Source organism: Podarcis bocagei, assembly GCF_964188305.1.
Source record: "Podarcis bocagei genome assembly, chromosome: 4".
Lineage (NCBI taxonomy): Eukaryota > Metazoa > Chordata > Lepidosauria > Squamata > Lacertidae > Podarcis > Podarcis bocagei.
In genome coordinates, this window is record NC_138128.1 from 6,878,137 (window position 1) to 6,903,420 (window position 25,284).

At 42.3% G+C, this 25,284-nt stretch overlaps 1 protein-coding gene and 1 long non-coding RNA gene across 2 annotated transcripts in view; one reads left to right on the forward strand and one right to left on the reverse strand.

Moving 5' to 3' along the window:
* The window catches only part of LOC308585203, a 154,966-nt gene that overhangs the window by 35,394 nt on the left and 94,288 nt on the right, over positions 1-25,284 (forward strand). The window lies entirely within an intron of this gene.
* On the reverse strand, positions 801-22,748 carry LOC308585000 (cytochrome P450 2J2-like). Its single transcript, XM_081190425.1, has 9 exons — positions 22,463-22,748; positions 16,011-16,173; positions 11,629-11,778; positions 11,266-11,426; positions 9,308-9,484; positions 6,593-6,734; positions 4,369-4,556; positions 3,779-3,920; positions 801-2,767 (listed from the first exon to the last, which is right to left on the reverse strand). Exons 1-9 carry the CDS (start codon positions 22,616-22,618, stop codon positions 2,580-2,582), a joined length of 1,467 nt encoding a protein of 488 aa, XP_081046551.1. The 5' UTR covers positions 22,619-22,748; the 3' UTR covers positions 801-2,579.

Here is a 25,284-nt window from a genome sequence, read left to right on the forward strand (position 1 = left end):
ATGTGGATCACAGTGGCTAGGTCAGGGCGAAAGAGGTAAGGAGCCAACTGCCTAGCTTGGCGGAGATGAAAAAATGCTGTCTTTGTTATAGCTGCAATCTGCACCTCCATGGAAAGGGAGGTGTCGAAGATTACACCCAAACTCTTAACGGACGGTGCTGGCACTAATTGTGTCCCCGCAAGAGAGTTATTCTGTTTATAGTATCAACCACTCGATAACTCTAATTAGTCAAGTAGAACAAACCAGCTAAACATCAGCTACCTCTCTGATTGTATGAAACTATTATATTCTTTGTCAGCCTACTATTCTAATATTAAACAAACCAATTAATTAAATTAAAAAATAAACCCCAAAACATTCCACAGCTAAACAGAACTACCATATAATGTATATTAAGGGAAGAAAAAACACCTAAATAGCAGGAGAACAAAAATCAAACATCTAACAGTAAGCAAGCAAAACTTAGATATTATCATGGATCAATGAACTATAAAAAACTAAAACAAATGGCAAATGAAGGGGGAGGGGGGAAAGGAAAGAAAAGAAAAAAGGTTCTTGTAGCAGACAAAGTTCTTGTAGCATCACGCGCCAGCTCGAGTCTACTTGAATGATCTCTGAATGATCTCTGAATCTGCCAACCTGAACAACCAGGCGACCTCAGGGGACGGGCAAAGGAAGGCGGGGCAGGCTCAGTAAATGCCCTGTTTGATGTCAATGCCCGATGGTCTCAGGGGGCCCTCCTCTTGCTGTTGCGCTAGCACTTGTAGTGGCAGAGAAAGGGTTCCTCTTGGCATCAGCTGGTGTTCTCAGGGCCACAGGATGATACCTCTCCTCTGCTGCAACCAGCTGCCAGCCCTGTGGCTTAAGAGTCTCTGGCGTCTTGAGGGTGGAACCCCCCTCTCTGGCTTCCCTAGGTGCCTTTCAATTGAGTCCTCTGCAGAGTAATATATCTTAACCCAGGCTCCATGCCGAGCACTCAACCAGTCTGTCTCAGTCCAGGAGCACTGCTGGCATGCAGGATAGCCGGACCCACAACTGGGAAGAGAGAGCAGGCACACAGCACAGTTGGGCCCACAAGCCAAGAGGGCAAAGGCAAGCGCAAGCGGAACACTCCTGCAACACAGTTTCACCTCCCTTAGTTCATTTAAAACGCCGAGTCAAAGCCTGAGTCAGAGTCAGTTCGGAAAAAGTTCAGAAGATTAATTAAATTGTTTAGAGTTATGAGTCCTTGAAATAGGCTGGGCAGTGGCTGTTAAGCTGTTCAACTTCGTTAGATCTAATTTACATTGCCAACTTCACAAGTTGTCTGATATAAAACCCCAGGTTGCCAAACTTTTGATAAGAAGAGGGTTAAAAGATTAAAAAGTTTAAAAAGTTAAAAGGAGTAGGAGCCCCCAACATCTAATTGATGTCTCTTCATCTCTTCATCTGTGGCTTCCTTCCACTCCTCCAACATCACAACACCGCCATTTGGCTGTTTCAGTCCTCTAGTCACCTTTTGTGAAGGACTTCTTCATTACACCATCTGTTGCCTCCAGCTCCACCATTTCATCCTTCTGTTCTGGCAATCCTTCATCCATATTGTTTTCCAAAGTCTCTTTGTCCTCTTTAATTCCACTTTCCATTTCATTCTTCTGTTTTCTTAGCTTTTGGGTGGTTGCTTACGTACCCATCTCTGCTGTTTCTCCTTGTTAAAATGTTATATATACAAACACATATACACATAAAAATACACCATTTGCTCAGTGTTCCTCCAATCCTCCATTATTCCTAAAGCCACAGTTATCTCAGTTTTCCACCATCTCCATTTTACTCAAACTTCTGCCATTGAAGGAAAGGCTAGTGGAAGTCAGGGGAACGTCTGTTTCAAACTTCTCCCCCTTCCATTCCTTAACTGGGATAAAGGATGTGAAGCCTTCAAATATTGCATAGTGCCTCCACACAACCTATTTCACTCCTGATACCTTGTGTGGTCCGTGTTCCAGGTTTCGGGTTCAATGTAGTGATTTAGAGAGATATTTTATTAACAAGCACACATGTACAGTATCCATCAAAGAAACTTAACATTTTTCAAATGGAGAAGCTGATAGCCTTGCTCTTAGGAGTTTATTCATCTTAAAGATACAATAACATAGCATGGGGGTGTTAGAAGGGGGCTGCAGAAGAGGGAGAGGGGAGGAGGTGTGGGAATGTGTGTGTAAGGGAGATTTGAGAAAAGGAAGGGGAGGGGGAGGAGAAAAGGGAGCAAGAGTAAGAATGGGGATGCAAAGGAAGTTGTCAAAAAGGAGGGAGTAAGGAGGCATTGGGAGAGGGATGAAGATGAAAGCAGGGGCATGAAAGGGCCTGAAGAAAAGGAGGAGATGGGGTGAAGGGGAAAACAGATGCAAAGCAGAGCTGCAGAAGATAAGAGAGAAGTGGCTTCAGAAATGGAGCTGCGAAGGTGAAAAGAGACCTCAGTAGTTGCATGGGATGAGATGAGAAGGGAAGGGGAAATGCTAGGGGGTTCATGTGTCAGGAGTGGCCAAGGGGTCACCAAGTGCAGGAAGCAGGGGTGCAGCCCCTAATATTTTCCTATTTTCTTATGTGCTGCAGCGGGGAACTGCACAGAGCTTATAAGGATGGGGATGTGTTATAATCCCCATTATAGCCTCTTGATTGAGCTCTTTGACTCCTTTTGGCAGCTGAAAACTGAATGCCCTCAGCAGGCTGGTCAGGAAGATGAATATTTCGATCTTTGCCATCTGCATTCCCAAACAAATGCGAGCCCCTGAAGAGGAGACAAGTAGAAGGCAGCAAGTGAGCAATAATTTACTTTCCAATGTTCATTGCTTTGTAGCTATAAACATTCCGCACAACACTTTGGCAAAATAGACATAGTTAGGATAGGGAAAACATCAAGGCTGCTGTCAGTTTTCTAGCCTGGTCAGTGCTAACCTTTCTTTCTTCTTGCTATACTTATGTTTTGTTCTGTAATTTGAAGTTCCCAATCTCATATCAAGGAAGATACATTCAGGAAGAGGATGGATTGAAGATGAAGGGTCCTGTGGGAGGGGCAGGGCAGAGAGCATCTCCCAGGGCTAGAAGCCAGTGTAAGAGGGTCTAGCTCCCAGTGAGAACTGGGAGGGCTCACTTTTCTGTGTGCAGAATAAGGGTGAAGATTTAATTTTGATAGAGGACCTTGCAATTTCCTTTATTTCTTTTCAATCTTTTCTTCCTTTCCTAATTTTTTTTCTATTTTCCCTTTTAGATTAGCATGGCTTTTATTGTGTCTTATGTATAAAGCTTTTTAATAAAACTTGATTTTAAAAAATGAAAGGAAAACTTTGGTCAACTGCCCAAATCAGCAATGCAGAAAGGGCTTAAGACCATGGAGCAAACTCTCCTGCCAGGTTTACTTCACCTTGGTAGGAACTAGCATTGCTGCCTGAAGAGAAGTTGGGTGGCTTGCAGTGGTGATGTGTGACAGGGAACAGCACTATCCTGGTGCTGGCAGTGCTGCCTCTTTCAGGGACAGGGCAGGGGTGGCAAATGTTGGGAGGTGCAGATGGAGACCACATAAGTGTATGTGCATGTGTGAATCCCAAGCCACCAACCCAGAGATGCCCTTAACTTGCCACTGCCCTGCCCCATTCTGCTGACCAGCAGTGCCATTCCAGCCAGAAAGATGCTCCTTCTGCTCTGGCCCACTCCCTCCTGTGCTGCTGCTGATGTCATTTCCTAGAAGCAGACCAGTAAGCACATCTACAGATCACAACATAGCTTGGTCTTCTGCGTTTACCTGCACCAAATGAGAGATATTCTTCTCTGTTCACGAATTGTCCATCCTTGTCCAAAAAATGATTTGGGTTGAACTCTGCAGGTGTCTCCCATCGTGTTGGATCAAGAAGAACAGAGCGCAGATCGGGAACAATAATAGTCCCCTGCAAATAAGAAACAAGTGACTTGGAATGCATTCACATCAATACTTTTTTTTATTGTCCCACACTATCCCAAGACTAATCATTGCAGAGACTGATCTGAATTATTATTATTATTCTTATTTTGGTGGGTGGCTTTGTATTCATCACTGTAAAAACTTTCTGTACAGGCAGGAACACAAGGGGACTTTCCCCCACCTCTTTTAAAATGAAAGCTCACAACCAGGCGGAGACTTCTGGCCAATACATGCTCCTCCCCTGCCACAATTGCCCCGTGGAATGGCACTTGCTGATGGTGAAACATGTCTGCAGATGGAGCTCCTGCTCTTGCCCTTCAGATTTTTGACTAGACAGGAAGTTCCTGTATGCCTGGCAGCATCTCTCAATATGCAACCTTCTGCTGCTCTTTGCTCTTGGGCTACAGGAGTGCAGCTGTATCACACTGTTATACCTTGGGAATGAGAAAACCGCGCAGCTTCAAATCCTTTGTACATTGCCTAGGCAACCCAAAAGTACCGGGAGGTTTAAAGCGCTGTAGTTCATGAATCACAGCATTAGTGTAGGGCAGTTTCTTCTTGTCTTGATAGCAGATTGAGTGAGCAGAACCTATGACATCTTCTATTTCCTTGTGCATTTTATCTGAAGAGAATGATGGAAACAGAAGTTTTATTGTGAATACTGCATTTTATTTCAGATGGACATTTAATTTCCTTGAATATATTCCATAAATCTCTGTGAATGAGTCCCAGTTTCTTGCATTTTTTATAAGATATTTATTAAAGATTTTAAACAATTCAAACAATACAAAAAGACAAAAAAGAACTGTAAGAAACATACAAAAATACAGGTAAAAAATACATAAAACAAAAACACAAAAAAGAAAATAATTCAATTTTTTAAGTGTTGTTTCCATAAACCTCTTTCATGACTCCCTCACGTCTCCCTTTACTGTGTTCCTAATTACAAAATCATGTTCCGCAATACTTCACCTTCTCCCAGAGTTTGTTTTCACTTATACATTTCAGCAATTATGTCTCCAAATTAACCTTTCATTATCCAATATTCAAGTATTTAAGTTTGACATAATATTATTCAAGTTTCATCTTTGTTCTTATAATTCAGTTATTTTCATATTTCTTTCCACTAGTTTACTAATGCCATCTTATTTTTATATCCTGCATCATTTTAACATTCAAACAATTTGCAATGCTTTTGCAGATAGTCCTTGAATTTTTTCCAGTCTTCTTCCACTGTCTCTTCTCCCTGGTCTCGGATTCTGCCAGTCATTTCTGCCAATTCCATGTAGTCTATCAGTTGCATCTGCCATTCCTCCAGAGTGGGCAAATCTTGAGTCTTCCAATGCTTTGCGATGAGTATTCTTGCTGCTGTTGTTGCATACATAAAAAAAGTTCGATCCTTCTTTAACACCAATTGGCCGACAATGCCCAGAAGAAAGGCCTCTGGTTTCTTAGGGAAGGTATATTTAAATACCTTTTTTAACTCATTATAAATCATTTCCCAGAAGGCCTTAACCTTTGGACATGTCCACCAAAGGTGAAAGAATGTTCCCTCAGATTCCTTACATTTCCAACACTTATTGTCTGGCAAGTGATATATTTTTGCAAGCTTGACTGGGGTCATGTACCACCTATATATCATTTTCATAATATTTTCTTTCAAGGCATTACATGCCGTGAATTTCACACCGGTGGTCCATAACCGTCCAGTTTCTTGCATTTTTAGGTCACCTGGTCCTCCAAAGAGCTCATCTGTGTACATGGTTCTTCCCCACTCTAGATCCCAGGTGTGAAAAGGCTGAAAGTGAAGCTCATCGCAGTTGTTTCTGGTTACCAGGGCTGGCTGGATTTGCTGAAGGGCTGGGATCAAAGGCTGTCATATATTCATTCTCCACCCCCAGCCCTCAATATTTCCTGTTTACTTACACTGGCATGCTTTCACTAATACTCATTTCCTCATCTGATCTTTGGCTAGCATCACTCATATAAAAGGTAAAGGTAAAGGATCCCTAGACGGTTAAGTCCAATCAAAGGAGACTATGGGGTGCTTCACTCATCTCGCTTTCAGGCCTAGGGAGCTGGTGTTTATCCACAGACAGCATTCCGGGTCATGTGGCCAGCGTGACTAAACCACTTCTGGCACAACTGGACACCATGATGAGTGCCAGAGCACACAGAAATACTGATTACCTTCCCACCGCAGCACTACCTGTTTACTTACACTGGCATGCTTTCGAACTGCGTTGGCAGAAGCTGGGACAGAGCAACAGGAGCTCTACTGTCTTATGGATTCGAACTGCCAACCTTCTAATCAGCAATCCCTAGAGGCTCAGTGCTTTAGACCACAGTGCCACCCGCATCCCTCATGTAATGGAGCATAGAGAGGCAGGAATGAGGCTCAGTCACTTACCCCACAGCAGGGGCATTCTTGTACATTTGCTGCATAAAGAAACTGCTAGCAGATTTGCAAAACAAAACAAGTTGTGGTATGGTATCAAACTGGAGGGGGGAACGCGTTGATTCCTGCATTGCAGGGGGTTGTATTAGAAGACCCTTAGGGTCCCTTCCAACCCTACTATTGTAGGCTTCCTTATGAAACCTTTAAAGAACTATGCTCCACCCTAGTGGTCAAGCGAAGCCCTGGCTCTCCTCTCTCACCTTGTATATCTGGATGACTTGCCAGGATGAGAAGTGCCCATTTCAGAGAACACGTAGTTGTGTCCGACCCTCCTGTAAAGAGGTCAAAAATGCACTGGGCCAAGTTTTCTTCATCATAGGTGGAATCCGGGTCATTCCTGCTCTGGTGTTGAAAATGGGGAAAGTGACATGTCATTTATATGCATTGCATTCTGTCCTTCAGCACTTTATCTTCCTTCCCCCACTTATTACCATACCACCCACACATGCTTCTTGAGAGGTGGGGTATCCTCTTATAGTGCCTAAGGAGAAATGGGAAACTGCTGCCACCCCCACCCCCTGCTGTTGCTGCCCTCACTCGCTGGATCATCACCTTTTCGCGATGAGTGAGCTTGCAGATTCCTATGACCCTTGTGAGTGAAGCCATTGGGAATCTCGTACTCCCAGCAGGGTCACCCAAGGCGGTAAGGTCAAAGGGGAGGAGCTAGACAAAGAATGACCCAAGAAGTCATCAACGGCAGAACAGGCGGGTGATAACAAGTGGTATGTTACAACGGTTCTAAAGGTGGATGAAAGCTGCAGCAGATAAGAATTTACCGGTTGCTATGACAACTCATGCCATCAGAACAGAGCCTTACTGCGAAGACTGTTCATTGGTCAAAAAACTCATCCCAAACCCAAACACCAAAAGTTCCATGGTGATCAGCATATGGTAACAGGGGCAGGATTGTGAAATGTGGAAGCCCTTAGTCATGAAACAGCACATGGGCGGTGGATACAGATTCAGTCATTCTGACTCAAGGAACAAGGCAGTTGAGCAGCTCAGCAGCTGTATCCATGACTGAGCAGCCCTTTTTAGGATCTACTCTGCTCACTCCAAAATGGGGGAGGGGCTAGAAAAGGTGCCCTAAACATAGTCTGCCTCTCTTTTCCCCTGACTGGATTACCATGCCCAGAGGGGTCACCACCCAGCAGTGGTAAAAGACAATTGAACTTTGGAACACGGAATATATGGACAGATATAACACAGATAATGAGCATCCTGAACACAGAACTGCCTCATCGCAAGAGAGATGTGACATTTTAACATCAATATTGCAGTGCTTCAAAAGAGTCAAAGAGCAAGCAAGGGACAATTGAAGGAAGAAAAAGGAGGCTACACATTCTTCTGGAAAGGTCTATCGGAACAAGAAGGTCAGATACATGAGGTAGGCTTCGCTATCAAAAACAATCTTGTAAAGCTCCTGTCAGAAATCCCTACCAGACCTCTGGTAAACTCACCGAAAACTAACAGGCTACTATTAGCAACACACTCGTTTGACAGAAAAATAAATTTAAAACTTCATGGAGGCATCCTCAGTTTAGTTTAAGAATATTTTGTTTTGGATTTTCTGTTTTCTCAGTCCACATTTGAATGTCAGATAAACATCAATCCAAAAAATGCTCCAAAGCAAGACCCCATAATACACTTCAGTTTCCACTCCTTTCCACTCACATTTCCTAGACATTTCTATATTTGCTTATGGATGGATGTCAACCCACTTGAGCAACTAAATTGACTATGAGAAATATTTGGAGGGAACTCAATGCGATTTTCAACTGAGATTCAGAAAAAAAGACACAGGGGTACCTTGGTTTTCGAACAGCTTAGTTCCCGAACAACTTGGAACTTGAATGCTGCAAACCTGGAAGTCAATGTTTCAGTTTACGAACTTTGCTTCGGAATCTGAATGTGCTCCTGAGCTTCCATTTTCACTGTTGCGCTGCTAATTTGTGCCCCCCCCCCATTGTAATCAAAGCCTTCCATTTCCGATTGAAGTGTCATGAGGTGATATTTGGAGCTTATATTTGGTGCTTTTGTTTTTGCTATTTTTTTGCGTTTTTGTTTGTGTGGCTTTTTCATTTTTGTGTCTGTAGCTTGTTCTTCATTTTATGATTGATTGATTGATTGATTGATTGTGTGACTACGGAAATGGATAAAAACCTACCATCCAAACAATGACTATCATCAGTGCAGGTAAGAAAGAATTTTAAATTTAATTGTTATCATCCACAATACTGTTTTATTTATTTTATAGTACAGTACAGTGATTACTGCTTTCATTTTATGGATCAATGGCCTCATTAGATAGAAAAAATCACGTTAAATTGCTGTTTTAGGGGTTGTTTATAAAAGTCTGGAATGGATTAATTCGTTTTCCATTACTTTCTATGGGAAAGCATGCCTCAGTTTTGGAACACTTTGATTTTGGAACAGACTTCTGGAACGGATTAAGTTTGAGAACCAAGGTACCACTGTACTGGTTTCCAGGCAAGGGATTAGTATTCACATATAACAGGGAATATAATGATTCCTTGAATGAGCTGCCTACAGTTTTGAAGCAGATGCTCATTTGCATTCACATTTGTACATGAAAATATCTATCCTTTCCTAGCTATTTTAGTAGATGCCTATGGAAGGATGTCAACTCACTTTAGCAATTAAAATGACTATGATGGAATGGGGGGGGGCAGAGAGAGGTATTGGTGTCCTGGCAAGCGATTAGTATTCACTTATATTTATTTTTTTATTTTGTATTAAAGATTTCAACATAACAATTTCCCCTCCCCGAAAAGAAAACCAGCCCTCCCACCCCCACCCCCCAGACTTCCCTCAGCTCCTCTCCCTGTTCACTCATAACATGGAATATAATGATTCCTTGGATGAGCAGCATTCGCTTTCAAGCAGATACTTACTTTCTCCATCTGAAGTAGATAGAAATCAATGAGATCCTGTGGCTCATACAGGGACTGATTCGCCTTATGCTTCTCTATCTCCTCCTTTGCAAATGAACGCACCATCTCTGTGCAGGAGAAAGCCTTCTTGTGGGGCCCTGGGAGATGTTTCATGAGCCATGGGAGCATTTCATAAAGCTAAAGGAAAGATAGCAGAAATGCTGCCATTACCATGAGGAAGCTTGTTCAAACCATTTGTGCTTCGGAATTGCACTTATAAAACATGATCTGCATTATTCTTCAGGGCTAGCATATTAGTTTGAGTCTCACTAAGAAGAAGGAAGGTGTCCATAGCTTCTCTGGAATCAAACAATGATTGGGTTCTGTGAATTATCCCTAGCTGAAAATGTGAAAGAAAAGTATGGCTCAAAATATTTTTCCAGCTCCCAGGTATCATTCCAGAACTGGGCACAATCACAGGACCTCTCCTGGAACAAGTTAGTGCCCTTTTGTGGTAGGTGGGGGTGGGTGGAGAATAGGGGTGGGGGAAAATTCAAGTAAGTTTCATGAGTCCTTTTTTTTTTTTTACAGATTAGGAATGGAGGTAGAAATGTGGAGAACTGAACTTAAATTTGAGGAAAGGGTTTAGTTGATCATCCAGAAGGGGGCTGCATTCCTCAGCAATAGCGATAGTGCTTGAGTTGCTGGTTTCTCTTTCATTAAAAAAAATTCCAGCCAAGTGGTGGCTGCAGGGGCCTCACCATGATTGCCACTGCTAGGTGGGTATAGAGTAGACACATTTAGTTTTTCATGATGGCAACAAAACGATGTAATTCCCTTCTTGAGAATCATAGAATCATAGAATCATAGAATCATAGAGTTGGAAGAGACCACAAGGACCACAAGATTATTTTGTTCACCTCTCTTCCCCTTGGTGGGCTCTAGATGACCTGTTCTGAAGGTCATTGTTCCATTTTTGTCTCATCTTCCCTCTAAAGTGTCTCCTGTGGTGGACAAAGTCTTCTTTTGTTGCTGTTTTATGGGGGGGGGGTTGTGCGTGTTTTTTATCTCAATGATAATCATGAGCAATGGATCAGGCTGTGAGATAGTAAGTGGCCCTTATCTCAGATCAATTTAAACCTGATCTCACTTCTCCAGCCCTCTATCAGAATATTGATTTGTGGTATTAAAGCCCTTGGGAGGTATTAAAGCCCTTTGGCAGGAATGGAAATGACTACTCTCTTTGGCAGGAATGGAAATGATCCATGCGACAGTCATCTCCAGGCTTGACTACTGTAACTCGCTCTACGCAGGGCTGCCCTTGAAGCTGTCCCAGAAACTCCAGCGGGTACAGAATGCTGCAGCGAGGCTCCTCACAGGGTCTCTGCCATGGGAGCATATTCATCCAGTGCTTTTCAAGCTGCACTGGCTCCCGGTGGAGTACAGGGTCAGATTTAAGGTGCTGCTTTTGACCTTTAAAGCCCTTCACGGCCTAGGACCCTCGTACCTACGGGACCGCCTCGCCTGGTATGCCCCACAGAGAGCCTCAAGGTCCATAAATAACAACACCTTAGTGGTCCCAGGCCCTAAGGAAGTTAGATTGGCTTCAACCAGAGCCAGGGCCTTTTCAGCACTGGCCCCAACTTGGTGGAACGCTCTGTCTCATGAGACCAGGGCCCTGCAGGATCTGATCTCTTTCCGCAGGGCCTGTAAGACAGAGTTGTTCCGCCTGGCCTTTGGATTGGAGCCAATTTGATTCCCTCCGCCCCCTTTTTCTTTTTTCTTTTCCTTCTCCTGCAATGAGGCTCCATTTTAATATTTTAATGTTCCATTATTTTAATGTTGTATTTTATTTTTGTTTTTAAGTTGTAATCACTCATCTTGTTTTTATTATTGCTTGTAAGCCGCTCTGAGCCCGGCCTTGGCTGGGGAGGGCGGGGTATAAATAAAAAATTATTATTATTATTATTATTACTCACAGCATAACCAAAGCTACATACAAATTGTAGGATAAATTCTATGGCTTCTATCAGCTTCTGGAACCGTTCATCTCCAAGAGCAAACCGGTGCCCAAAAGCCACAGCACATATCACGTTAGAGACTGAAGTAGCGATGGGCATGGAGGGGTCAAGTGGCTGTCCTGCAAAATAAAGTTATACTAATGTTAGCTCAGCTGGTCCAGTTCATACTGAGAGTGGGAGTTCATGGTGGTCAAGAGAAATTGCTGGGATCTCCATTAGGAACCAAGAAAAACATATCACATTCCTTTCTAAACTGGACAGAGGTAGTACACAAATATATCTCCATATGCCAGCTCAGCACCATCACTTAGCATCACATACCCTTTGAACGTGCAAAAGCCTCCACGAGCTGATGGGCCTCCTCTGCTACTTGGTGCTCCATGCCTTTCTTTTGCCGCCACAGCTTCTGCAGAGTGACTACAACAAAGCGTCTCTGTTGCCTCCAGGTGTGCCCATTTGATAATGCAATACCTATGGAAAATCAATGAGAAATAACAACAATCATATCTCAGGTTAAAGTCGCTTCAGGTTAAATCTTTTCAGGTTGCCTCCCATGGCGACCCAGAAGTAACGGAACAGGTTACTTCAGGGTTTTGCCGCTCACACATGTGCAGACGCTCAGAATGACGTCACATGCATCCACACTTTACAGTATCAGCAAAAAGTGAGATTTATTGACAGCTCTACCGTTTTGATTTTTGAAGAGAAAACTGGTATCTGATACAGTGTGATGTCGACAAGTTTAGATCTTTCCATGGAAGGCCATCACGATCAAATTTCACTTCTATCTATCAAGCTTCTGGTGATGCTATTGGGAAAAGAATGGAAGTGGTGGAAATGGAAGGAGCTTTTTTCTTTCTCTCTTGCTAAATTAGGATGGAAAATCATTGCCTACAGGAAATGGGATCACAAGATATAAAACTGGGTGTAAAATAATGAATATACAACAAGTAAATAACTATGGGTTATTTTTTAATATTGTACAGTGGTACCTCAGGTTACATACACTTCAGGTTACATACGCTTCAGGTTACATACGCTTCAGGTTACAGACTCCGCTAACCCAAAAATAGTGTTTCAGGTTAAGAACTTTGCTTTAGGATGAGAACAGAAATTGGGCTCTGGCAGCGCGGCAGCAGCAGGAGGCCCCATTAGCTAAAGTGGTGCTTCAGGTTAAGAACAGTTTCAGGTTAAGTACGGACCTCCGAAACGAATTAAATACTTAACCTGAGGTACCACTGTATATGACTAAATTGCAGAGATTCCTGTTTAAATAGAAATGAAGAATTTGTTTTTTATAAAAAAACCATGGAGGAATGTTTGGAATTTTTTGGGAGATAAAGTCACCATACTGGAATGGAGGAGGACTATTGCGTACACACTTGAAGGTGATTGCCGGCTGGTGAAAGACCCTGTGTGAGAGGCAGAGAAGGAAAGATCTCCCAGGGTGGGAGACTGGGGGAAGAAAGGGAAGCACCCAGGTGAGAGCTGGGAGGGTCCACTCCATTCTGTGTGAGACAAGAGTTCAGATCTACCTTTGAGACAGGGCTTGACGTTTCTTTCTCTCTTTTACTTTTTTTTGTTTGTTTGCTTAGTGTTTCTGAAAAGTTTCAATAAAAAGTATGGAAAACCAAACAAACCCAATTCTGCCAATTTTTTGACACTGTTTTTAAGGATATAATGTGCGGTGTCAACCAGTTACTACTTCTACTGGTCCAGTTAGACAGGTTTGGGTTTTTTTACTGAGGGTGAATTCTGCACCATATTTTTGACAAGACGTAATGCATCAATGGTGGATATATTCTGCTTTGTTAATTCTTCTGCAATGCTGCCTGAACACTACTGCATTATTTCTGTCTGGGGAAACTATACTGCAACGAAAGTGGGACAAAAATAAGTTTGTGCATTTGTAGTTTTCAGCAGAAAGTTTTCAGCAGACACTCTGTGTCTTTCAGAGTGAATGTCCCTGTTCTTTGGAACTGCATTTGAAGGGAGAGTGAAGGGTCAATCTTAATATTATCTGCACATAGTGAGTTTCTGCACTAAGCTTACTTCTGCAATTGTGGTTAAGCAGCTAGCAAGACCCACAGTTGCTTGCTAAATTTGATCAGGCAGGCTAGAGGCCGTTTCCTGCCTTGTGCTTCCTGCTTCAGTAACCCAAGAAGAAGAAAGACACGTATAAGAAAAGACACGTATAGGGGGAAAGGGAGGGGGTGCTTAGCTAGCTATATAGCTGTATGCCTTGAAAGGGAATAAGTTGTAAACTTGCCAGCTGATTGGGGGGATTTGGGAGATGGGTGAATGCTCTCAAGTATAAGAAAGTTTGCTGATGTGTATTACTTTGCAGCCAGATTTCAGAAGCTATTCTGTTGGTTGTCTCTGTGCACAGATTGCAATAAACTCTTTTCTCCAAAGAAGAAGTTGCTTTCCTGGAACTTTTTTGTTCTCTCCTCGGTCCTGGGCAAACAGGCAAACGATTCCCTGGTGCAATAAGGCTTCACATTCAGAATATGACTCTGCACTTTCCCCCCAAAAAGGAAGACATTTTTCCCCCAACAAGCTTTCCCAGTCGTGTACAAAGGTCACTTCAATAGGTGTATACATTTTATTGTTTTAACCCATATTTAGTTGTTGTTGGTTTTTGTACTATTTTAAAACCTTTTATAATAAATAATAATAATATTTTTTTATTTATACCCCACCCTTCCCAGTTCAGAAAACTGGGCTCAGGGCAGCTAACAGCAACTTTAAAACACTTAATTGATGCAGCCAAAAACAGCATAAAATACAGTATAAAATGTGAATAACAATAAATTCAGAATTCAAAAATCAATTTAGGGGGGAAATCCAGCCAATAAACATTAGATGATCACCAGGGCTAGCTGGCTAAATTAGTCCTATTTGGGCCAGAGAGGAGACTAGGGGAGAATTAGCTGTGGGATCCCAGAGCGGGTAGTCTTCATAAAAAAGGGAGGGGAGGGGAGGAAGGGAAATAAAAGACCAGGCTAAATTCAAATTGAAAGCCAGGCAGAATAACTCTGTCTTACAGGCATTCTTAAGGAAATCAGCCCTGAGTGCTCACTGGAAGGACAGATCGTGAAGCTGAGGCTCCAATACTTTGGCCACCTCATGAGAAGAGAAGACTCCCTGGAAAAGACCCTGATGTTGGGAAAGATGGAGGGCACAAGGAGAAGGGGACGGCAGAGGATGAGATGGTTGGACAGTGTTCTTGAAGCTACCAGCATGAGTTTGACCAAACTGCGGGAGGCAGTGGAAGACAGGAGTGCCTGGCGTGCTCTGGTCCATGGGGTCACGAAGAGTCGGACACGACTAAACGACTAAACAACAACAACACAGGCCCTGCGGAAGGAAGTTAAATCCTGCAGGGCCCTGGTCTCATGGGCATTCCACCAGGTTGGAGCCTTCACTGAGAAGGCCCTGGCCCTGGTGGAGGATAATGTGACTTACTTAGGACCCGGGACTTCTAAACTATGATTATTCATAGTTTAAACTGTTTTTATATCTCTGTAAGTTGCCTTGAGACATACATGCAAGAAGCAATTCATAATTCATAATGATGATAGTAACTATGTGATTGCAAAGTTCACATGTTATATTTGCCACATGAGTCCATGCCCAAAACATGTTGGAAGAGCTTGTTGAGAGAAGCAGTGTGTTGTGTTTCTTAGAGATGTCATAATCAATCAAATCTTCACATGTGCTGAAGCCAGGTTTTCATGGACCCAAACTGTCAGGGGTTCAGGAGCAGAGGCGAGGGCAAGGGAGGAAACAGAGAGCGAGGGGGAGGAGTCCGAAGGAAAGATGAGTGATGACGACGACCCGAGATCTCCGAGTCTTTCCAGTGAATCGGAAGATTCACAGAAAGGAGCGCCAGTGACCAGAGCTAGGGGGGAGCTTAGGGGGACACCCCAGGAAGAAGGGACAAAAGGGGGTTCAGAGAGCAGCAGTTGGAAATCGGGGCCAACGTCCCCAACAGAGCGCAGTGGGGAGGAAGGGCGCCAGGCATCGGGATACGGCGGCTCGCCGCAGGGGGGAGGGCATGAGTCAGGAGTGGCCACACCTCCATCGGAGAGCGAAGAAACGGTCAAGCGGAAAGTGGAAGGTTGGGCGCGCGCGCCAAGTTCAAATGCACAGGAAGGCGGCACAGTAAGCAGCCCGGAAAGGGAGCCAGGTCCTAAAGCCCGCCGCAAGGAGACAGAAGGGTCCGGGGGGTCAGCGTCAGAAGAGTCCCGGAAGGAAGAGACCACGGGGGGCAGAGGGACCCAGAGAAGAAAGGAAAGGCGGAAAAGGTGGGGTAAGGCTAGGGTATTAAGTTGGTGTACAGGAGGCGGGGACTCAGACGGAGCTTCGCTGGTCTAGCTGATAAGACGTAGGGCTGCACGCAGCAGTTTGAAATTGGAAACTGTAACTCAATAAAGACTTTTATAAAGTGAACGCTGGCTAGCGTGATCCTCTGTGAGCTAGGATCTGGAAGCAGCCCTGACACAAACGAATGTGTCATTTGATAGCATGAGAACTAGCCACTCTGAATGACCTCAGCCCCTAGGTGTTGGCTCCTAGGTAATGCATTTCCCGTTGTGTGCAGCAGTAATAGAGAACCTTTGTTCTGTTTTTCTGGACAGCCCTTTAAAAGTTTCATCTTGGGAAAATACCAGTAGAAATTCTTATTCTTCACTACTTACCCTTCCCTTTTATCAGAGCCCTAAGGAAAGGAGTCTCTGGTCGCTCGTCTAATTCTTCAGAGTGGTCAATGAGCGCTTCTTTAACTGCTTGGAATCCAGACAGTACTACAATGGGTAGATGTCCAAACCATATGGTGTAAATATTTCCATGTTGCTTTCCCAGCTACCATTTGGGTCAAAAAAGAAGAGAGCAATGTGTTCAAAAAATGCAGTTGGATATTTCAACTTAAAACGAGAACGTCATCCTCCCTCACCTCTGCAGTTTCTCACTATGTGCAGTTCTCTTGCTATCATCTTTCCCCCTCCCCTTCCTTCCTTCCTCCCTTCCTCCCTTCCTCCCTCCCTCCCTCCCTCCCTCCCTCCCTCCCTCCCTCCCTCCCTCCCATAATTCCAACCCATTTGTTTTACTCCCTCCTAGCCATGTTGCCTCTGCCTAGGATCAGAGCAGCAGAGACACTTCATAGTAACCAGCCCTCCTGCGACAGACAAGAAGATGCACAAGTCATTGCCAGAAAATGATCTTGCCACAATCTTTGTGTGTGCAGGGATGTGGAATCTGTAGCCCACCAGATGCTTTTGAACTAGCACTCCCACCATCCCTGACTATTGCCATGGTGGTTGGGGCAGATGGGCATTGTAGTCCAAAACATCTGGAGGCTACCAGGTTGGCATAGGCTGGGCTAGAGTCCTGGGTCAGGTTTCAGACCCATGGTGGGTCACAGCAGGAGCATCACCACCATGCAAATATATGGCAAGGAATTCAGATGATACATGTCTGGCTAGAGAATATTACCAATTCCAATGTTTTAAAAGTTAATATGTTCGTATCTGATGGCTGAGTAATTTTGTATTTTTTGAAGAGTTTTCACTGAAAAAAGGCTCAGAATTGTATTTAAGAAATAAGCAAATAAACTAAACTATGGTCTGACAAAGAGTTAATGCTTGCGGAAGAGGCAATGGAAAGGTGCCTGTTCTGTTTGTCTCTTGTCTTCTCTAGTTACACGTGAGCTGCTGCTGAGAAAGGCTGATGTGCTCCTGCTTCATTGCCAATCGAACTTGTTCCCCTTCCGTCTGTTGGAAGGGGAGAAGTACACAGCATTCTAGGCCAGGGATGTCCAACAGGTAGATCGGGATCTACTAGAAGATCGTGGTGTGTCTGTGGTAGATCTAGGGGCCCCTCCGAACCCTCCTGAAAGCTCAACAACTTTGGCTCCCCAAAAAAGCTCAACAAATTTAGTAGATCACCGCCAGTTTTTTTATAGTGGGAGTAGATCTCAGTCTCTTGAAAGTTGGACATACCTGCTATAGGCCCTTTTGCAACATGCAGTAGAACGAAAGGAAGACAAGATCAAGAACATACTGTAATAAGCTGTTTTATTAATTCAGCTTCTTGTGTTACACAATGTGTTTTGGAGATGAGTTCCCTTCAACCTGCAGCTATGAACGACACACATTAAAACTAGTATAAAGGGGCAAGATTCCAATTAATACTGAAAAGCACAAAACCATACAAAGTAGGATAATGGCAGCATGGGTAGCTATGTGAAATCAGGGGGAAACACAAGGCAACATAAAATGTTGTATTTTCTATGGGTCAACTTGTAAGTGGTAGCAAGACTTCCTTTCCAACTGCCACCAGTTTCACGGCTTTCTAAATGACTCTCTGAAGCTGATTTCACAGCCCTGCCATTGTAATCTTGGAGAGAGTATTACCTGGAGATTAGCACTTACTGTAAGCTTGCCATACATCAGGAAAATTCCTGACATGTCCTGACAGGAATCGGCAAAATGTCAGGAACACTGAGATGTATGGCAACCCAATGGAAAAAGCTCAACAATTTCCTAAAAAAATGGCAACCCTAGTTTACCGCAGAGATCCTTTAAGAAGATTTTGGTATTTTAGTTTATAATTTGTTTTTTATAAGTGCTTCTGGTTTGAGTGAAAAAGATTGAATAGGGCATGGAGGTTAGTGCCTGTTGAGAGGCTGCTGTGAATGAATGCTGTGGTCTGTCTTTTTTCTGTAATAATATTTTATTCTTTTTTCATATAGAAAGTTACATTTCTTAACCTTGGTAACCTCAAGGTAAGATTACTTGCAATGTGTTACACATAGGGCTGCCTCTGATGACAGTTTGGAAACTTCAGCTAGTGCAGAATTCAGCGGCTAGGTTGCTCACCGGAACAAGAGCAGATTACATCGCTCCTGGTCCGGCTGCACCAGCTACCAATTAGTTTCTGGACCCAATTCAAAGTGCTGGTTTTGACCTACAAAGCCTTAAATGGCTCAGAACCACAATACCTCAAGGACCGCCTCTTTCAATATGATCTCAACCAGACCCTGAAATCATCTTCTGAGGCCCTTCCTTGTGTTCCTCCTCCATAAGAGGTCCAGAGGGTGGCAACACAAGAATGGACCTGCTCTGCAGTGATTCCCCGTCTGTGGAATGCTCTCACCAGGGAAGTTCACCTGGCAAAACCTTCTTTTTAAACTAGACCTTTGGTTGATTTCATTGACATCCTCTGCCCTTTTAAAATCTGATTTTTTTCTGTGGGGGCGTATTATTGGGTGGTTAATAATAATAATAATAATAATAATGATGATGATGATGATGATGTTCCAATTAACAAAACAATTGGAATATAGAAATTTTCCATATAGAAAGTTACATTTGTTACTCAACAATTATACAGTGGTACTTCAGGTTACATACGCTTCAGGTTACAGACTCTGCTAACCTAGAAATAGTACCTTGGGTTAAGAACTTTGCTTCAGGATGAGAACATAAATCGTGCTGTGGCGGCGCGGCAGCAGCAGGAGGCCCCATTAGCTAAAGTGGTGCTTCAGGTTAAGAACAGTTTCAGGGTAAGAACGGTCAGGTTAAGAGGCTAATGATGGGAGTAAATTAGCCTCCCGAGTTTTCCCAGGGGATAGGAAAATGCTGCCTCGTCCGCAGTTGCCAATAAATCACCCCCGAGTTTGAAAGAAGGAGGGGGTGGGGGCACTGGACGGAAAGCCCTCAAGTGAGTTTTTGGGGTTTTTTGTTTTTTTAAAATGCTATTTATTAAAGTTTCATAGAAAAACAATAACTTCAGAATTTAAACATAAAATACAAAAGCCAATAAAGATAACAAAAATAGAAAAGATACAAAACAAAACACATACAAAGTACACAATAAAAAAGAGTTAACATAATAACAGAAAAAAGAAAGTGAAAAGCCCCAAAAAGCAAAAGAGTAAAAAAGATTAGTATTTTCTTATGTTATCTTTCGTTCACTAGTTTCTTGACCTCCTCACACCTCCCTTTTTGTATTCCAGTTCAAATATTTAGTTCAGCAAATCCTTACCCTCTATCACTTAACCTTACTCAACATCTTAACCTATAGTAAAAATACATTTTCCATCATTATCAATCTATATTTACATATTCTTATTAATCTTTTTACCAACACTGCTTATTTTCCATCCGACGTCCGTTTAACATTCATAAGTTTTACAGTATTTCTGTAAGTAGTCTTTAAACTTTTTCCAATCTTCTTCCACCAACTCTTCTCCCTGGTCTCGAATTCTGCCAGTCATCTCAGCCAATTCCATGTAGTCAATCACCTTCATCTGCCATTCTTTCAGAGTGGGTAAGTCTTGTGTCTTCCAATACTTTGCAATGAGTATTCTTGCTGCTGCTGTAGCATACATAAAAAAAGGTCTGTCCTTCTTTGGCACCAATTGGCCGACCATGCCCAGGAGAAAGGCCTCTTTTTTCTTCAGGAAGGTATATTTAAATACCTTTTTCAGTTCATTATATATCATTTCCCAGAAAGCCTTAATCCTTGGGCATGTCCACCAAAGGTGAAAGAATGTACCTTCAGTCTCTTTAAATTTCCAAAATTTATTATTGGGCAAATGATAGATTTTTGCAAGCTTGACTGGGGTCATGTACCACCTGTAAATCATTTTCATAATATTCTTTCTTAGGGCATTACATGCCGTAAATTTTATACCGGTGGTCCACAACTGTTCCCAGTCTGCAAACATAATGTTATGACCAACATCCTGTGCCCATTTAATCATTGCAGATTTAACCGTTTCATCCTGAGTATTCCATTTCAACAGCAAGTTATACATCTTTGACAAAATCTTAGTTTTGGGTTCTAACAGTTCTGTTTCCAACTTTGATTTTTCCACCTGGAAGCCAATTTTTTTGTCTAAGTTAAAGGTCTCTCTTATTTGGTAATAGTGAAGCCAGTCTCGCACTTTATCTTTTAGTTTCTCAAAGCTCTGCAATTTCAATTTGTCTCCTTCCTGCTCCAAAATTTCCCAATATTTTGGCCATTTGGCCTCCATATTGAGCTTTTTCATAGCCTTCGCCTCCATTGGTGACAACCACCTTGGGGTTTTGTTTTCAAGTAAGTCTTTGTATCTTGTCCAAACATTAAACAATGCTTTCCTGACAATATGTTTTTTAAACGCTTTATTGGCTTTAACCTTGCCGTACCACAAGTATGCATGCCACCCAAAAACATTGTTAAAACCTTCTAGATCCAAAATGTCAGTGTTTTCAAGAAGCAGCCAATCTTTCAACCAGCAGAAAGCTGCTGATTCATAGTAAAGTTTAAGGTCTGGCAGGGCAAACCCCCCTCCTTCTTTTGCATCAGTTAATATTTTGAATTTTATTCTGGGCTTCTTGCCCTGCCAGACGAAGCTAGAAATGTCTCTCTGCCATCTCTTGAAACAATCCATCTTGTCTAAAATTTGTAATAATTGAAACAAAAACAACATTCTTGGCAATACATTCATCTTAATAATAGCAATTCGAGTGAGTTTTTGGATCTCCTGGACGCTACTTCTGATTATGATCCTAGTTGCATTGCTCAAGATAAATAATTGGAGAAGAGTAAATGCACATGTTTCGAGCGAAGGAAAGGGTGTACTGATTGCTAATTAAATCGACCACTGAGAAGCTGAGTGACGGGTTGGACTGAACAGAAGACTACATCAAAGAATCAAAACTATGTGGGTATGTTGAAACGGATCGGAAAGGGGGGGAACTTTTCACTTTTTCAATATGATTTACCTAACAACCACTCCCCAAGAAGTACCGCCACGTGACTGATAGCAAGTGAGATAGGAAAATAAACTGTGTGGAAATAAAATTATCAACTAAAGGCTCTGTTTTGCGGAAGATCTGGAAAGGTAACGAAAGGCTTTTGGATGACACAGTTCTAATTGGGAACCGCCATTATGAAACTGACTTTGTTGCAAGATTTACAGTAAAGGGGGAGGGAGCCAGTGTTCTGTTATCATATCTAAATTCCATGTTTGCTTTGGCAAGAACTCCCCTGGAAAGGCTGATTTATGGAGCAACTGGTCTGGGAAAGTTAATGAGCAGACGCTTAGACTGTATTTTATGGGAACTGCTGAAATGACGCCTGCTGTTTGAATCAGACTTTTGGATCAGTGTGAAAATCCACACAGGACTATAATAATGTTTGCTTCAACTCGCTTGTGGAGATAACTCAGAGGTTATTAAGAAGAAAAATGATAACAGCAAGAAGATTGGAAGACGGGATTTGTAAAGGATAACAACAAAGAGATGGAAAGATGGGACTTGTGAACATCAAAGCAGCAGAAATATGACATGATTGGACCCTTTCTGAACTTGAAGCATGGGTACCCCCAACAAAAATTTAAAATTTGGCTACATATTTGGAGTTTATTATGTATTGGTATAATTTGGAATTAATGTGATATGATTGGTTTGTTAACTGGAAATTTAATAAAAATTATTTTTAAAAAAGAAAAAAAGAACGGACCTCCGGAACAAATTAAGTACTTAACCCAAGGTACCACTATATTCCAATTCAACAAAACAAGTGATTTCCCACTCACCCAATATCAATGTTTATAACTCGAATTACATACTATTGCATTTTAAAGTTCCATCTTATCTAATTTGATCCTCTCTAACATGTTTCTTAAAACTCTAACAGTATGCTGTTTTCTTACAGTTTAAACCCCGCTGTGGTCTTTGAATATGGGAAATAACTTTTTATATAGACTGGAAAGGTTTTCTAATCTTCTTTAAAAGATTCTAAATTTGTATCTTTTATCAATTTTTGACCTCTCTGCATATTCCAAGATTTTCATAAAGCATTCTTCCTTTGAGGGTGTTCTCTCCTCCTTCCTCAGTTTAACAGTATACAATAAATATTTTTGATCTGTAGTTTTTAATGCGTATTTTCAACTTTTATATGGTTTTGTGCTTTGCAATATTAATAATAATACTATTTACATTATTACTATTATTTGTATTGCTTACAGCTTCTGACAACGGAGGCTTATGGCATTTACCATTTTAACCCGTGCCATCGTTGAAGCTGAAATATCACAATTGTTGGGGGAAATAGATAAAACAATTGCTGACATCAGACTGAGTTATTACTAAGCAATAAGTACCTGAATGAGAGTATTTTCATCAATCTTGAATCCAAATCTCCATATGGCTCCAATGAGAGGAAGCTGGAGAAGTCCTGGAGGATAATGCCTGTGTGACCAGAGCTGTTTCAGGTAGTGCAGAATCGGAAGAGCAGTCAGAAGTGCCCATACCTCCATCCTTCTCTGGCTGTCTCTTTCTCCTTAAATTTTTCTAGGTTGCCTGGTCAGGTTCAACTCACTTTCCCTAAGGAGTTTTTGCTTTCATCAAAGACATCAGCATTATTCTCTGTTTTTATATGCTCAGTTATTAAAAACAAATAAGCAACAATGGGTGCAACACCATTTGTAAATAACCTTGGAATGTGTAACAATCAAACACTAGTACAATCAAATGCTATAATCATTCTAAGATGTGTCGTGCAGATGTGACGAAGTGTGCTTTATATCAGGCATATTGAACTCCCAAGAGACTGTGATCTACTTCCAGTACCCCGAGGGTCATCTGGTATTTAATATAGATATCTTTCCCTCTTATGGAATTGCTACTCCTTGTAACCTGTGCCTTGGGAAGGTACCAATCTGATGTAGGCGTCAAAGCCTTCAGAAAGAACTCTGAGTTCAAGCTCTTATTAATCCAGCAATGAGGGCCAGGATAGTAAATGCATTACAATTGCAAAAGCCAACAAACTTCTACCTGCAGTTGAATCGATCCACAGTGCAGTACAATTGCTACTTCCACAGAGCACTTGCTAGTTGCAATCCATCAGGAGTGCCAACTTGAATAAAATATGAGGAAGGGGGCAAGTGAGCCCCACCTCGCATAATCAATCACATAATGTGGCTCACGTCCACCATTAGAATGGCAATTGCCATGAACTTTGGCGGAGCCAGGCCCCTTCACATATTTTATAGGGGCACTGAAGGGACCTCAGCCCCTACTTCTTCGCTCCTAGGTAACCTATTTCCTGTTGAGTGCAACAATAATAGAGAACCTTTGTTCTGGACAGCCCTTTAAATGTTTTCTCATAATCATGAGGAAAGGAGTCTGTGGTCGCTCGTCTAATTCTTCAGATGGCAAGGCAGCACACCCCCAGAGATGCCTCCTGTTGGCATTCCACTGCCCAAGGCAGCTGTCACAGCCTGCCTTGTGGGTGGACCGGCCCTCTGCTTCATAGCTGGTTATGATGAGAAACCACACACACTTTCCTGTATTTATAGCGGTAGCTGCTGGTGCTAGATTTCAGGATCTTTGGGTTGGCATAATAACTCAATACTGGCATGAAGAGAGGGGTCGAATGGAAGCTCTGGCAGCAGATATTCAAAATGTGTGCTACATATTCCACTGCCTAATGGTCACCACCATATAATAGTCAAGCTCCTTTTTTCAAATCAGTCCCAAAGCATTCACCACATAATGGTCACAGGGCATTGTAAGCGTGCATGAGAATGCCTTGCCCCAATTCAGACTACCTATTGTCCTTCCTGTACCTGTTCACACATATTCTGTGCATCCTAATCACACCAAAAACAGTTAGTAACAAGTAATAAGCAATATAAACTTATTTATGTTTCTTCATAAACACTGTTTCCTCGATTAAAGGTCATACTTTGGTTTTTCACCAATAATCGTCGCACCCCCCCTTTTTTGAAAAGAATAATTATCATAAAAATGTGACAATTATGGTGAAATATGGTACTTAACACTAAACATATTTAACCATTCGTTTGTCATCATGATAAGCATTGTTCAAAGAGGGAAGGATGAAAATATATTTTGGCCTTTCTAGTATGTGAAGATGGATGAGACAGGAATTTGACAGATTAGAGAACTGGGCAAAAACAAACAAGATGAATTTTAACAGGGAGAAATGTAAAGTATTGCACTTGGGCAAAAAAAATGAGAGGCACAAATACAAGATGCGTGACACCTGGCTTGAGAGCAGTACATGTGAAAAGGATCTAGGAGTCTTGGTTGACCACAAACTTGACATGAGCCAACAGTGTGACGCGGCAGCTAAAAAAGCCAATGCAATTCTGGGCTGCATCAATAGGAGTATAGCATCTAGATCAAGGGAAGTAATAGTGCCACTGTATTCTGCTCTGGTCAGACCACACCTGGAGTACTGTGTCCAGTTCTGGGCACCACAATTCAAGAAGGACACTGACAAACTGGAACGTGTCCAGAGGAGGGCAACCAAAATGGTCAAAGGCCTGGAAACGATGCCTTATGAGGAACGGCTAAGGGAGCTGGGCATGTTTAGCCTGGAGAAGAGGAGGTTAAGGGGTGATATGATAGCTATGTTCAAATATATAAAAGGATGTCACATAGAGGAGGGAGAAAGGTTGTTTTCTGCTGCTCCAGAGAAGCGGACACGGAGCAATGGATCCAAACTACAAGAAAGAAGATTCCACCTAAACATTAGGAAGAACTTCCTGGCAGTAAGAGCTGTTCGACAGTGGAATTTGCTGCCAAGGAGTGTGGTGGAGTCTCCTACTTTGGAGGTCTTTAAGCAGAGGCTTGACAACCATATGTCAGGAGTGCTCTGATGGTGTTTCCTGCTTGGCAGGGGGTTGGACTCGATGGCCCTTGTGGTCTCTTCCAACTCTATGATTCTATGATTCTATGATTCTATGAATTTGAAGTCATACTCTAGTTTAAGAGCATTTGGTTTAGGATTTTCTGTTTTTTCAGTCCACATTTGAATGTCAGATGAACATCAATCCAAAGAAATTTATGTACAGAAGGAATGCTCCAAAGCAAGACCCCTTAACACACTTCAGTTTCCAGTCCTTTAAGCTCACATTTCCTAGCCATTTCTATAGATGCTTATGGATGGATGTCA